This window comes from Pyxicephalus adspersus, chromosome 1, assembly GCF_032062135.1.
Source record: "Pyxicephalus adspersus chromosome 1, UCB_Pads_2.0, whole genome shotgun sequence".
Classification (NCBI taxonomy): Eukaryota; Metazoa; Chordata; class Amphibia; order Anura; family Pyxicephalidae; genus Pyxicephalus; species Pyxicephalus adspersus.
In genome coordinates, this window is record NC_092858.1 from 9,375,703 (window position 1) to 9,392,568 (window position 16,866).

Sequence of the window (16,866 nt, forward strand, 5' to 3'; positions counted from 1 at the left end):
CAAATGATTCCCAAACCCATCTTCAGATACTTATGATTAATTCAGAAACTGGGCAACAACATAACAAGATGATGACATTGGATAATTCCTGGGTGCCATGTGTACCCCAGTCTGGTGAATTCAGTTGAGCAAATATTCATTTGTAATTGTGTGCACAGATATTGGTAGACAGTGACTGCTCCTGAACAGAACCACGGCTACACGGCTGATAGTCAATCGAGATTTGCATGCTTTATGAATATATCTGTAGCCAGTACAGAGGTCCTCCAAGGTTTGTGAAGAGTATCATTGCTATATCTAAGGAATTGTAGATTGTGATATCATTTAGGAAGAACTATTACTTTTTGCAAATCATTCTTTTAACTTTTATGTGATATCTGTGCAGATTGTTTGCTCCTAAAGATGACTTGTATGTAGTATCTGTACATAGCTTGTATATTCAACATTTTCAAGAAATACTTCCTAGAAGTCAGAGGGATTTGTGGGCAGCAGGTGGGAGAAGGGACACATAATAGAAGATTAGGACTTGTTTAGTCAAACATCACACAGACAGGAAACATTTGGATAAGGAGCCATAACTGACAGAAAGACAAATAAGAGGCTTAAGCTATTTATCAGCTTAAAGGAGTATTTACAACAGCGGGATATTGTGCTGATGCCAATCTACATTCTACGAGTTCATCATGTAAAGTCATTGCTACATTATTGTCGTAATGAACCCATAACTCATATTGTCACAAGGCGGTCAGGAAAATGCTCCAACTCTTGGGAAATTAAAAAAAATATTCCAATTGCAATTTGGATTCCCCCTATTTGCATTATACATATAGGACAGACAAATGTCCAGCAAGCATTCACTATATGAATCACATAGCAAAACACAGCCTTCATCTCTGCAGCCAGATCAGCAGAAGAGTTTTCCAAGGTGCAATCAGCAGCCCTATCTCTAAAATAGAAAAAAAAACTTTTATGTCTCAAAAGCAAGGATTCTTCACTATTATGAGACGCTGTATACAAAATACAAAAACTCTTGCGATGAATTACTTTGCCATTGTCTGTATTAACATGAAATATCATTATCACACTATGCAAAGTCACTTCTATCATATCTGTGTTGTATTGTGAATGGTATTTGCATAAAACATGATTTTTTGGGGGTTTACTTCACTGGTATTATTATTACACAGTATTTATAAAGCACCGACATACTACACAGCGCTTTACAAAGCCCTTAATGATATCACTAGCTTTCCTTCAAAGAAGTTCATAATCTATTGTGCCTACCATAGTCATATTGATACAGTCCAAGGTCAATTTTGGAGGGAAGGCAATTAACCTAACTGCATGTTTTGGAATGTGGGAGGAAACCGGACTGACTGGAGGAAACCCACGCAAACGGGGAGAACCTACAAACTCCATGCAGATTGAGCCCTGGTAGGGATTCAAACCTGGGACCTAATGCAAAGAAGGCTAATCTTTGAGCCACCATGTTGCCCATGGTATTAATATTGATATATATAAAAAAATGGGTGCACAGTCAATTATGGGTTGCAACTAATATTAGGCTCAATAAGCAATTCTTCAAAATCCCCTCATCAATACTTAAGGATTATTTGAGTCGAGACAAGCATGCAGCACATCAAGTATTAAACTGACTATTACAGTCCTAAAGTCTCAAAACCAAGATAACAAACACACAGATGTGGCCATGGAAATAGAAGAGAATTTTCAAACAGAAGTCTTTAGAACATGTTCCAGCTTCTTCTACAGAGACCCAATTAATACGTGTTTCATTTTCCCACATTGCACGTTCATGTTGCGTACCTCCAAGGTAAACCTGCTCTATTGGCATTTCCAAAATTTACACCTTTTTCTGTCTCTAGATATAGATCTGTCAGTATATATGTCAGTAGATTGCTAGGAATTAAATCGAAATACCAGGTCTGTTGATGTCGCTCAATAACAATATGCAATTTATTATTAATATTGAAATAAAAAAAGGGTAATTTTCAGTTAGTTACTGTATATATATATATACACACATATTTACTATATATATATATATATATATATATATATATATACATTTAAATATATATATAAAGTATATATAAAGTTAAGTATACAAATCCTCATATAATTAATTTACAGTTGCCACTTGTGCTCTAAATAAAGAACCAGAGGGCCTATGGCTTTTTAGATTTCAAAATACAGAATTGCAACGCGTTTCACAGGAAGAAGGCTTCTTCAGGGGGAATATCACAAGAAGTATCCCTTTAACTAGGTTTGAGCAAACAAATGTTAATAGATATATAGATGTGATTGATCTTATGTGCCCCTAAACTCCCTACTTTGGGTTCTCACCTCATTAGTGAAGCCACAGGCCCTGTGGTTCCTCATTTGAAAAATATATATATATGAATGTTTTCCCCCGGTTGGAGCAATTTGAACCAGGGTTTTATGCCTTCCTCTGGATCAACTATGTCTAAAGGTTTTTATCTGGGATATGTTTATTTCCCTAGTGGTTGAACTTGATGGACTTTTTTTTCAACCAAACTAACTATGTATGTATTTCCAATAAAAACCAAATGGGCACTCATGGAGTATGTTGTGTGACACAGTCAAACACATGGTGCTTTTTTGGTATCTACCTCTTTGAACCCTGCAGAGATTAAGCTTAAAGCCTAAGTCCAGCCAGCACTTTTTAGACCAGCGGTCCCCAACTTTTTGGAGCTCACGGACCGCTAAATTCAGGGACTCAGGGCTGTGCATGTGCAGGGAGCCGTGTGTCACTCAAAGGGGAAGAAACTTCCCCCAGAGTGATGTCATGATACCAGAACCCGCCCACTCTCCAATCGAAAGGCTCAGAGCCTGCGATGAGTACGGGAGACATGGTCTGCGGATCTGGCCGGTGAGCCACTCAAGTGGAGTCCTTCTCCTGACCCCGCTAGGGGGTGCACCTGCCAGAAACACGACCAACCTGTCAGACTGATCCGGATTGGGGACCCCTGTTTTAGACACAGTTGAAACAACAGATTTTTTTTTCTTTTGAATAACCCAAACCAAAAAAATTAACCATAGTAAATAACTCAGATGTGTTGGACCTCTGTCGATAGAAAACATGTATTCTTTTGTACATTGTGCTAGCAGGTTATAGGTTGTAACTGTAAGACTCTGCAAATCTTCTGATTTGATGATTCTATAATGTTTTTACAAATGTTTTCAAACCATTGAAATTCAACTATGTGTATATCAATGTATTTTGAAGTTTTCCTGGCATAAACATGTTCCGAGTGTCCCAGTATTTTCCAGGAAAAACAGACCCTATCCCTTGTTCGGGGGCAGAATCCAGGTAATAAATTCCAATGTCAGCACTGGGTGTCTCCGAGATAAACCTCAACATTGCAGAGTGCTATTGGTGATTGTTATCTGTGTCTTGTCCAATCCCGGCCATCATCTTGGTCTCTGATGTATCGATTTGAGATGGTTCTCTAATCAGTTAATTATTGGCCTCTCCAGTTACTACATTTTTAACCTTGAACTTATTCTAACCAGCAGAGCTTCCAAATAAACATGTTTTTCCCCTGGGGGCTCAACCCATGGAGTAGGAACTCCAATTTAATGTTTAACCTTAGATTTATTCAAGGCAATGTTAGGACTTCCACTGTTTGACGCACTAGTTTAAAAATTCTTAAAGTGCACCTAGAATTAGACAAAAATAAACAGAAAAAACTGGGGTTTTGAGTGGCTAAACTTCAAATTTTATTTAGTATGAGTGTTTACATACCATATATGTGAGGCAATACAAAATTAACAACGAAAACAATATAATGTTGGCTCTCCTATGCAAAAACACAAAGGAGAATGCCAAGTAAACTAAACAAAAGCCACCTGACTAATTCTTATTTATAGGAATAGTAATTGTCTCAATTCTGACGCATTTCGCCCATCAGGCTTCCTCAGGGAACATGCAGAGACTTTTTAAAAATTTGATCAATATGATGGTTCATTAATAGTGTTCAAGCATTCCATTAGATCAGAATTCTTTTCAGAATTACTCAGATGACTGGGTGGCTGTAAGGTATACTAGGACCGTCAGATCAGAGAAGTGATGAATGTGAGGCAGTTTTTTGACGGTCAGACTCATCTTGGAGAATCTGATATGTGTACACCAATGGCCTGACGTCGTTCTTGGATCTGTCCTGATGGATCCATGAATGACGGACTGAGAGCGACCGTTGTACATGTCAATTAGGTACAGCAGAGTGGAGCACCACTTGCTCGTTCTCCCCCCAGCCTTCTATATAGAACAGAACGATGCTGAGTGTACTTTGCTTGATCGTTCATCTGTCATTGTTTGTTGTTTTATTGCTGGAAATCATCATGAAAAATAATTTCCAGCAATGAAAACTGCAGATGTGTATGCATCCTTAGTCCATAAGACTCCATACAACTCCATGGCCACCTTGGAGCACCACCACCACCTACCTTCTTCTGCAACAATGTCTTTATTTTTTGGCCATTTAAAAGCCTCTGATTATGTAACCCCTACAAATGTGTGTTGGATTTATATAACCCCACAACTGTGCCAGTGTTAACAAAAAACTGATACGAAATAGCCCCTGTTGCCCCTTCCACCAGGAATGTATTCACATACTCCTAAATAAATTAAAGCATAAATTAAATCATTAACTTTTCAGATAGAATTAATTTCACCAGTGCATAAAATATTCATTTGGGTAATACATCATCGTATAGATGGATCCCATCTTGCAAGCAGAATAATTTTCTCCTAGCTGTGCCAGCCCGACTTGGCCAAGTAGTAGACAATTTTACCATTGTTTGGTGGTGCTACTGGCTAGTTTTTCCCTACTCATGCTTTTGGGTTTATTTGAGGAAGACACCTTTACATGACTTGCCATGCTGCATTTATATCAGTTGTTGCTGCTACTAGCACCGATCAAAGTAGACCTAGAACAACTGGATGACAATGTCCTCTCTGGTAGCCACTCGGTATGAACCCTGGCATCCAAACTATTTCTATTCAAAGCTTTCCATTTGAATCCAGATTACACTGCATAAACTGGACCTCTTAAACCATCTTCCAAAAACTAACATTTCTTGGGATGCAGATTGACTCTCACATATTGGACTGCTCACACCTTTACCACCCAGAAACTAAACCATGCTTTAAAACCTATACTTCCTGGGAATATCACTGTATCTGTTCATAATCACTTATACCTGACTTTTCTACCGTCACAAAAAAGAGTAGGATAACCTTCACCTCTTAAATTTACTTCTGCACCTCGCCTACCCTCTAAGCGCAAGATACTGTTTTTACTTAGTATTAGTCTCAAATAACATCCCCCGAGGAAGCCAGTAGGCGAAACGCGTTGGGTTTAAGAGACATAAAAATCATAAAAAGACTCATTATAATACAATGTCTTATTGTATGCTTTATTCCATTACACTTTACCACTTTGTTTAAAAATTATTGTTTAGCACAGATGGACTTTGTATAATTAGAAGTCCATTTTTTTGACCAAATAAAAAAACATCTTGTCTTGAATGTTGCCTTCAAAAAGCCGCTCTCTGTTCCTTCTTTCTATGTACATATGTACAAAAATAGGTTTACAAAACCAACAGCCATGATGCAGTTCTATAACATTATATACAAATTTAGGATAACACCTAAACCTGTAAATTAAAGAATTTGTGCATACTCTGACTCTAGGTGATTCAAATCTTGAGAGGTGAAGGACAGGATTGTGCTATTTCTTTGTAAACAATTTTGCACTTCCATCCTTCTGGTAACAGTTTGGAGAAGGATCTGTTCCAACATTACTGTGACCCCCCAGCTGTATAAAGACAAAGCCCCTGATTCATCAAGCAGAATCGGATTATCGGTCGCGCATTCGTATTCGCGATCCGAAATCGTACGGGATCGCGCTATTCAGCAACTGAAAAAGATCGCGGCCAGGGCCGCGCATCTCCAGCAGCTTTACACTGGCGAGCGTGTATTAAAAGTCACTGTTCCCCTATTGCTAGAGAAGAGAAGAATTTAGAAACTTTTCCTTTTATGGGAGTAAAAGGAATATCTAGTTATACTGACTTATTAGGATTCAAACATGTTTGTATGTTTTTTAACTTGAAGAAAGTGTGTATTGCAACTTTTAAAAATGTCCCTGTAAAAACCCTTTCTTCAAGAATATTTTTGCTAAGGTACCTGTGGTTTTTGTGTTGAAATATGATATTGGGATTGGGATTTGGTGTATTTAACTAATCACATAGGAACAACAATCTGTTTGTGCTATTCAAGATGCTGGATAGGGCTGGACTTGGATATTTAATATTCTGCCCCTAGACAAAATTTATAATAATCTTATGATTGTTCTGCTTTTAGATCTGGAGATTTTGGTAAAACTGGAAAATGAGAAACTTTGGGGCTCCTTTCATGCAGCAAGGGGTGAATTCTCATTTTTGCCCAAGGTTCTAGTAAAAAAGTGGTTTTCTTAGCTTATCCCTCCCTCTTCATTCCTCCCAACTGTCTCTGATTTGGAGGGACTGTCCCTCTTCATTCCTCCCAACTGTCTCTGATTTGAATTCTTAATGGACAGTTGGGAATTATGGGATTTCGCTTGTCAAAAAATCCAAAGTATAATAAAAACCAGGGGCGGACACAGCCCACCATGCTCTTAATATAATTAAATTATCGTTTTTGGGTAGATGATTATTAGGATTTCTTGAAATACACTTGGTAGGTATTAAACTGGTAATAAAACACGTATAATAAATATAAATGTCTATTTAAAATATATTCACACAATTTTACATAGCAAGGATATTTTTTATCTATTTTTTATTATCCTGAATTGCAGTGTGAATGGCCCATGTGGGCTCCATAGAGGACAATTGCCCTTTGTTGAAGGTCCAGTTGTGTGACTTCTGTGCTGATACAGCTCAGCTGCAGGGCAGTGCATGGTGTACAATCCTATTGGCACATACTACTGATTGCCTAATTAAAATTGAGGCTAATGGTTATTTTTTACAAGATATTATTTAGTATCACAAAAGAACCAGAGGAGCTTGGATCCATGACCCTGAGATAACTACAGCAAAGATAAAGTAACTTGCAGCAGATACAAACAGGACAGAAATTGGTGTCCCTGAAAATCAAGGGATGTTAGCGCCACCTCCTGTTTAATAAAGGAACTGAACCCATTCTAAGTTTTAAAATATTAAATTCACAATTATTGGTTTAAAGCAACATTCTTACACTTTTTAAACTTGGGGAAACCTAAAATTAACTTTTAGGTCTTCAGGGGACCCCTTTTAAAATTTCTATACCCAAAGCTTACAGTATTTTACATGGTGAAAAAAATAAGAATGCCTTTTACATGTAAAGAATGTCACCCTTACAGATAGCTAAAAAGATCATTAACGTCAATTTATTGACCTAGGAGGCCCACATTGCTCATTGCTTGTAGAGCTATAGGAAACCTCTGGACTAAGGGCAGACCCATAGCAGCCTGGGCTCAGAGAAAAAAAACAGTGTTCAACCTCGAAGACTAATGACATCTAGTGGTGCAAAAAAGGAGGGAAAGCTGCTGTTTTCTTTTTTTCTTTAATTTTCTTTTTTTGTTTTCTGGACTTCTTCTATAAGAATATACAATAAAATACCTGGGCGATTTGAAGCTCATGCTATGTAATCATAGCGTAGAGAAAATAACAATTGAACATTTTTTTAACATTAAATGACACCTGTTGCAGCAGAAATATGGCAGCTGAACAATGAAATAAGTGCACAGTCAGTGAAGTCTCAGTACACCTGATTTGTGTACTCTTCTGTTGGGTCAATATTTAATCAAGTAGCCAATGGAGCATAGGGATGAAAGTACCAACATTTAAGCTCTTGGTAGTGGAAGGTCCCTCGAAAATTTTTTTAAAGTTTTTTACAGCTTTTAAATATGATTGTACATTTTCATTACATTTATTGTATTTATTCTTTACTGTTCCCTGCAGACTATACAGAAAAGGGAATTACAAGTCCAATTCATCCAATACTAAGTCTCTTAGCCCCCTCTGGTGGCAGTCACGTGAAACTGCATCCTGGACATTTGTCCCTGTGTATAAAACTCCTTAATATTATTCATATTATTATTATTATTTTTATTAATAAAAAGGATTCATATAGGGCCAAAAAATTACGCAACGCTGTACATTAAATAGATGTTGCAAATGACGGACAAATACAGACAGTGACACAGGAGGAGAGGACCCTGCCCCGAAGAGCTTACAATCCAGGAAGCAAACATTTTGCAGGCGATACCATTTATTGACTAACTAAATATATTTACTGATGCAAGTTACATTTTCTTTTTACAGTCATATACAGAGGAAACTTTTCCGAAACTTTATTTAACCATAAAGGTCTGTACCAACTTTTCTTTTTTTGCTAATGTCTATAGCTAACTCTTTACCACATAAAACTAGTTTGAAATCAGTATACCAGTTCCCTTTAGAAATGTCATTTTAAAAGATTTTGATAGGATAAATAATTTGATTTTACAATAAAAATTGTCTTAATGAAGTCATTCTGGTAGAGGATCCTGGTGTTTTCTAGCAGAACACTAGAGGGCAGCAGAGTGTTAGCTTTCTGCCTATAAGAAAACTCCATGATTCCTTGCATTGTAAATCATGGATGTGGGAGTTACACTTGTAGTCCCAGTACAATGGGGTGGCTACAAATTAAGCAACAGAGAATGAAATGCAGCTGCATTCATTAGGAATGTACAGGAAAAATGAAACCTTACTAAAAGCATTGTTCATGGTGAAATAATATAGCCCACCTCTGGGAGGAGCTCACCCTACCTCATCTTTTCCATCAATTCACTGGCATGGAATGGAAAACTGAAGAAGGTTGCTAACAAAGAGGGAGTCACATGACTGCCGATTTCATAGTTGGGGAGGGTAAAGGTTGTGGGTTAGGGTAATACCCAAGTTCAGCTCCCTAAAAAGGCTACCTAAGCACACCATTCCAAAAAAAATCTGATAGGGGTTATAACTTTTTCTGTCGGTATACACAAAAAAATGTTGGCTGGACCTTAAGCTACTGAACCCTGTAAGCAGCTAAAAATAGACATGTTAATACACAAAAAGGAGCCAAGAGTGCCCTCTGCTGGCTATAAAGTAATATGGAATATTTACAGTTCTACATTAACCCCCTGACTCCTCAACCATCCCATCCTACTCTACCCTGATAAATCAGCATTGAATCCCATTATCTGAACATACCTTTATAGGGAAGTAGTCCCTCAGGTATCGCCACACCACATGCTTCTGCAGAAATGGAATCTTCCGTCCTCCTTGGCTGGGGGTGTCCCAGTCTAAAAACCACCAGATCCCATACAGAACACTGATTATCCAGAATCGGGTGAAGAGCAGAGCGAAGAACAGGATGATGCATGTCTGTGCTGCAAGAGAACAGAGCACAGTTAGTTAAAACAACCTCAAAGGTCACTAAAATCACTAAGACAAAAAAACATTTTATACAAAACTAAATGTGTGTCATATATTATTTATAGCAGAACAATAGCTAATTAAAAGATAAACTAAAACTTTAATCTAGAGCTGGTCCTGCAGTACTTCTTTTATTACACTAGGTGTCCTCAGTCTTCTGGGTTGAATGACAGTCAGCCCCATTCAACCTGCTTCCTCTGAGCCCAGACCATCATGGAGATACCCCACAGCCTTTATATTGGAAGGAGACATAGCAGAGTTGATTTCTTGGTCACTCTGCTTTCTCCTCCTTCTCATATTTCCTGTCAGCCACGATTGTGCTCTTCGTGCTGCATTTTCCTCCCACAGTCAGACTGCAAGGGTCTGAAACCAAGCCACATTGGGTGCTTACATTGCTTATATTCCTGAAATTTCAGAGAAAATTGTAAGAATTTCACTATTCTGGTGTAATGCATTGGGGTCAGCTGGGAATGTTAATATAAGGTGGTAAGGTTTGGTGAAGTTTTCGGGTGCAATGGCCTCTAAGTAGCTCCTGGTGGCCATACAAGCTGCTTTGGACTATCCTGGGCCCGTTCATGGCATCCATACCCCTTATTAATTACATTGTATGTTTTAAAAAAGTGAATTTAATATTTAATAAACAGTACACAAAGATCGAATATTGAATTTTGCCGCTAATAATTAAAATCCTTGATGTACAGTATATATAACAAATTAATTCCTTTACCAAGGTATTGCACCTACACCTTAATAGCTAGCCCTACATTGGGGCCAATCCACTCATTAGGATGAGCTGGGAATGAACCCTCTAGCTTTGAGGCTAATAAAGATGCTTGGAACTAAAAAATTCCAAATCTGAGTGAATAAGTCCAATCGCTGTTCATACGTCTCTGCACACTCCATGTACTGGATCTTCCAATGGTCCAAACCATAGGGTACTCTACCCTACAAGACCATGCCAACCCATCTCATATTACAATGTTCTCTCCAGGCCTTTCTATCAGGGCGCACCGCCCGGCACTTTTCAGCTACCACCCGGCTGCTTTTGGGTGGTTAATGAATAGTTGGGTCACAATACAGGGGCCGCCTACAGCTTCTTCCCACCCAGCTTTCGTTCTGTGGATAATACTGTAACATGTAATCTATATTTATAATGATGGAATTTTGTATTGGGTGGCTCAGTGGTCATTTCGCCCTTGCCTTACAGCACAGGGTTACTGGTTTTAATCCTGGCAAGGACACCATTTGTATTCTTTATAATGTTGCACAATAAGTCAGCGTTATATATCTACATGATAATAATATCACACAGCATACAACCTATGGTCCCCGTGCTTATGGCATGATGATAATGAATATCTCTGTATACTTACCTGTATATGAAAAATAAATTTGTTATAAAGAATAAATGCTGATCCTTAAAAAAAAATTCATACCCATTATATTGAAGAAAAAACATAATGGCTGTGTGTACTTTAAGGTCGGCTTTACACTTTACATTTCATATTAATACGTTTGGGTGGGGATGAGATTATTGGACCTGATTTATTAAAGCTCCCCAAGGCTGGAGAGGATACACTTTCATCAGTGAAGCTGAGTGATCCAGCAAACCTGGAATGGATTTCTTAAAAGTAACTTGCTATTTGCTAACAAATTATTTATATCCTGGACCAGAATCATTCCAGGTTTGCTGGATCACCCAGCTTCACTGATGAAAGTGTATTCTCTCCAGCCTTGGAGAGATTTAATAAATCAGGCTCAACAGACTCACCCTAAGGCAGGGGTCTGCAACCTGCGGCTCCGGAGCCGCATGCGGCTCTTCAGCCTCCTTGTTGTGGCTCCCTTCGGCTGCCGCGGGGAGATCTCTGATGGGGGATCCCCTTCCTCCCAAGACACTGCGGAGGAGGGGGATTCCCTATCCGGTGTTCTAATGGAAACCAGTGAAAGAAATCTACCACGGGGCGTGTACACGGGGTGTGTACAAATGGGCTGTTTTGATAGTAAAGGTTGCTGACCCCTGCCCTAAGGTATTAAAGTGAAATGTAATGCACCATATAAGTGTAGGCCATAAAGTACACATTCAGCCATAACTTTTTTTCTTCAATATAATGGGCATGATTTTTTTTGTAAGGATCAGCATGTGATCTTTATTACAATTTTATTGATAGTAAATACTTATAATTCTTTATTTAAAATAACAATCACACCCAGCCAGCGGTTTACCTGGCCAACCACTAAATGGTGCACAGCCCTCCTTGTCTTCTTCTTCTACATTCCCAGCCAAAAGGAATGCTGCCAGGATCAGCCTGGAACCACTAATCCATTAAAACATAGAGCATTGTGTATAGTAATACCCAGCTAGGAGTTGTTTGATCTCCTCCAATTGTGTAATACTTCCCCCACCTCCTAGATTGTAAGCTCTTCGGGGCAGGGTCCTCTCCTCCTCCTGTGTAACAGTCTGTATCTGTCCGTCATTTGCAACCCCTATTTAATGTACAGTGCTGCATATTATGTTGGCGCTATATAAATCCTGTTTATGAATGATGATAATAATAAATATTGTAACTATTTTACTACATTCTCATTGGCTAGTGGCAGTAACCCCCCAACAGTTACCATCCAATAAAACTCTCCCTGCTTTTATGGTTCATGGCATCAGTGGGTTCTCCTTGAGTTGTGTTTATTCATCTCTAGTGCTAAGGCGGCCCATTTATTCTGAATATGCTCTGCAATATTGCACCGGACACAGTGCGTCATTTAATATACAGCGCTGCGTAATATGTTGGCGCTATATAAATAAGGCATGGCAGTGCATTACTGTAGTGGGTGGGGGTGCCATGGCACATACAATACAATACAAAAGTGTGCATCTGGCTTTAGAAGAACCAGCCAAGCCTGGTACAGCCAATAACCGGTTGGTACCATTCCCTAAATCTATGTACCAGTGCTCATTGGGCCTTGTTTTAACACGGGGGGGCCCTTTCTATAATTCCTATATCCACAGCCCACAGTACATTAGTATGGTGGTCGGTGGGAAGAATTCCTCTTACATTGCTGGCCATTGGGAAGAATGTCATCCTTACAGATGTTTGGGGCCACTTAGTCTGACCTGAGAGCCACAAATTGCTCACTGCAGGAACCCCCAGCAACCTCTGGAGGAACCCCGGTTAAAAACATCTCTGCTTCCAAATCCAGGCAGCCATTACAATAGTCAGGTTCTCCCCGGCTGCTTCTGATTTGCCGCCCAGCGCTGACCCCATTCCTTTTCGGGGGCTCAGGTGCACATTTACAGGGAGTGCGTGTTAAAGTGATTCCTGATGCAATATTTATGAGATGTCTCGCTGTGCTGTCCAGACAGACACAACACTTCTGTTCAAATATTTCATCATATTCACGGATTGAGGAACCGAGCGGCCGGGATCATGTAAGGGGACAAATGGTCAAAGATAAAGAATGCTTACAGCTGGAAATTCTTAAAGTTGAACTCTAGCCAATCATACTGTAAATAGAGTTTTATATTCAATAAAAAAAAGAAAAAAGTAAATTTGCCTAGCAAATTAAAAGTTGCTAGTTACTAGTCCAGGTAGCTAGTATAAATACCTGCATTTATCTTGGTATCCTGCACAGATTGGGAAGGGCAGAGGAAGCACCAAGAGCCAATCAGATATAAATATGCATTGGTAAGCTGACAGGAGAAGAGACCAAAGTGAGCAGAAGGATGACCTCAACAGCGCGCTGGGCTCCTTTATTGACCAATCACAGGCTTGGGGTGGAGGGATAGGTCTTGCTGTGGTGAGCTACCTGCATTTGTCCTGGTATCTTGCAGCACCTAGACTGGGGAAAGAAAAGCAGTACCAGGAGCCTTTCAGACATGCATAGAGAACAGGCTAATGGGAGAAGAAACCAGAGTGAGTAGAAGGATGACTTCAACATTCTTCTGTGGCTCCTTCATTGTCCAATAACAGGCTTGATAGGGGCTGGGTATTGTTTAAGTGAGGGAACTAGCTAACCATCAAGGGTGTCTGGTTCATAAGATTGCCCGAACAGAAGTCCTCAGACAGGTAAAGCAGAAATCTTACAGAGTAACAGGTGGGTATTTAGAATTTTTGGGTTTGGCTATGGAACCATTGGGAAGCAATGCACAGGCTACAGAATAGCAGTATGTAGCAGTACCAGTAAGTAGCAGTGCCATGATGGCACTCAGGGGCCAATGCCCATGGTACCAGTCTAAGGAATTGCGTCAATGTGCTTTTACAATCAGTTGTATTAGGATCATTCAGAATCTATGATCAGGCGCATCTGACCTGCAGTTGACCTTTGTTTGACTTGAATGTTAATGTTAATGTAATGCCAAGCTGCATTTGCATCCCAATAGACTTGTATAGGCAGAGAAGCTGTTCTGCAGCAAAAACAGCCCCAGCACAAACACCTAAAATATGCAATGTGTAAATCCTTGCTTCCTTTTTGTTCTGTTACCTCTGAACACTTTTGGTTAAAGTCATCAAGAAAACTGAAAGAGGAAGGTTTGGGGTGCATGGGGTACCCAGAGGAGTCAGAAGACTCTAAAGTTGCAGAAACAAAGCTATGCATTGTACAGGGGATTCAATTTTTATAACTGAATGGCGCACATGGTGGAGCTCTACCAATAGAAATCATTATTCAGGGGTGCCAGCCAGATCCCAGTATAGACACGTTGATTGCCGTGATGACCTGTCACCCCGTTGCTGTCTTTGACCCTTTTGAGAAATGGAACATGGGCATGGAACTTTTCCCTTGGACCTAGTAGGGAAAGCCAGGTTCATTGCTGCAATAGGGAGCACCGGAGGGGGGATATGGTGGTCTGCACACTGGATCCCCTATCATTAGATAAAATAGAGACAAAGGGGCTCTGAATAGGAAAAGTGACAGGGCCTCTTTAAAAGCATAATACATCATCCTAAATGTGTGCTGTACAGTGGGTGACTTGTGGTGCCATCAGGAAGCTCATTCATTGAATGGCCTACCTATAGCATGGCAGCACACAAATGTGCCAACTTGCCCAACATTGGTGCACCCTTACCCTAGGTCACATGGGGCTATTTCCACATTTTTAAAACAGCTGCCCCTGTTTTCTGTCTAATGATAGAAGGATCTAATGAGCAGATCTGGTGTGCTAGGAGCTCCCATTGGCACCTCTAATATCAAATGTGAAGAGTGGTCACCGGGGAAGGACAGTACACAGCAATGCCATGACTTTCAGCTCCAGAAGCAAGAAGAGGAGAGAACAAAATCCTGGCAATATAAAGCAACAGTGGGATTTATTCCAAAGAAAGCTATACCTTTTATCATTAAAAAAACCTGAGATTATTATTTTTAATTATATTATTAATAAACAGGCTTTATATAGCGCCAGCATATTACGCAGTGCTGTACATTAAATGTTATCAGCTTGCTACAAAGAGAAGGAAGCATTTCCTCAGTCTCCTCCCAATTATCAGACTGCAATATTATAGTTTTGCAGCAAAGTGAGAGGTTACAGCAGGGAGTAATCTGTATCAGACATTTGCAGGACTCATAATCCAGAAAGTAGATCCCGGATGATGCCTAAACAAAGATGGCTCTGTCGTATTGGAAAGAACAGCAAATGATGGCATTGTCAAGGAGAACACTGAGATTTCTGTAATTACTGTTTAAATGACATGCACTTAGCATGAAATTATATATCTGATGATTCTAGATTTGCTTAGACCTATCAGCTGGCTCTTGCAGAAATCATTTCATCATTATGTTTGTTTCTGATGCTGCTTAGCAATCAAATGTCGTTCCTGGATAGCTGAGGAGTAATAATTGGATGCAGCCACCAATCAGATCCAGGCTTGCAGATTCTTATAATCTATTTCAAGCTACAATATTTTGGATGAAGCAGGAGATTATTTTTTTCATCTTTGTCCTATTTTCCTTTCACTTCAACAGATATTATCAGCAGATAGTACCAATGGCAGGTAGAACATATAAATAATATCAGATAATATCTGATATTATATATACAGATAATATCAGAAAAATATACCAATGACGGGCAGATATTTATAAAAGGAATATACCAATGATGGGCAGATAATATCGGAAGAATATACCAATGATGGGCAGATAATATCAGAAAAATATACCAATGACTGGCAGATAATATCAGAAGAATATGCCAATGATGGGCAGATAATATCAGAAGAATATACCAATGACGGGCAGATACTATCAGCAGATAATACCAATGATGCATTATGACCGTATTATTTTGGAGGCAGGAGGAAATGATTACATTTTTTTCATCTTTGTCCCATTTTGAAAGTTTCCTTTCACTTCCTGTCCTGTAGACACAACAGGAAGTAAGGGCAGATGTTTCCTAAGCAAGGCAAATCCCCTCTTAGGCAGTTGTCACCCAAACAGATGTCCCCTTGGCAAAAACAACAAACACCACGAATGTTCCTAGTGGGGACACAGACAGCACAAGAAACCTTCAGATAGAATTTTCTAACACAGATGTGTAAATGGTTCCTTACCCAGGGCCAGGAAGGAGTAGACCCACTGTAGCACAGCCGCTGTCTGCAGCCTTCTTTCCAAAGGGAGAGAGCGTGGAGCAAACTCAATCGCCATGTTCCGAGTGCAGGCAGAGAAGAGTTTCCTGAGAGCTGGAAGTGGGGGTCCAAAGTCTGCTGGCTCTTAGACACAGGTGTTGCAATCCTTCAGGTTGGAGCATGGCTGCCCCATTCACCTCCATGGTTGGACTCTAGCCAGGCAGCGGTGATCACACACAGAATAATCAGTGTACACTGACTTATCAGCCCCAGATAATATCAACTTTGCTCAATAGCTGCCCTGTGCACTCATGCCAATCAAGCAAAAACTTATCAGAGTATAAAGATTGTAAAGAGAATCTAAGGTACTATTTGTCATTTAAAGCTGCACTCCATCCTTCCCTTTCATCGCACTCTTGTATGGGCTCCTCCATTGTACTCAAATTGCAAATCAGGTAGTGGCCATGTTTTACAAGGCGAGGGGGTTATCAGGTTAATATGAGTGTGCCCTGAGAAATAAGGCCCAGATATCACCAACAACAGGCAGAAAATGCCAATGACATGCAGATATTATAAGCAGAGTATACCAATGATGGGCCAATATCATCAGCAGAAAATATCAATGGCAAGCCAATATCATCAGCAGATAATACCAATGATGGGCAGGTATCATCAGCATATAATACCAATGGCAGGCCAATATCATCAGCAGATAATACCAATGGCAACCCAATATCATCAGCAGATAATACCAATGGCAAGCCAATATCATCAGCAGATAATACCAATG

The 16,866-nt window shown here is 39.7% G+C and overlaps 1 protein-coding gene across 1 annotated transcript in view; it reads right to left on the minus strand.

Annotated features, from left to right (window-relative positions):
• The window catches only part of MOGAT2 (monoacylglycerol O-acyltransferase 2), a 27,501-nt gene extending 11,306 nt beyond the window's left edge, over window positions 1-16,195 (minus strand). The window contains exons 1-2 of the mRNA XM_072401865.1: window positions 16,062-16,195; window positions 9,298-9,476 (exon numbers count right to left, since the gene is read on the minus strand). Of these exons, the coding sequence (XP_072257966.1) occupies window positions 9,298-9,476; window positions 16,062-16,155 (273 nt within the window). The 5' untranslated portion in view covers window positions 16,156-16,195. The remainder of the gene's footprint in view (window positions 1-9,297; window positions 9,477-16,061) is intronic.
• Between the last annotated feature and the right edge of the window lie 671 nt (window positions 16,196-16,866).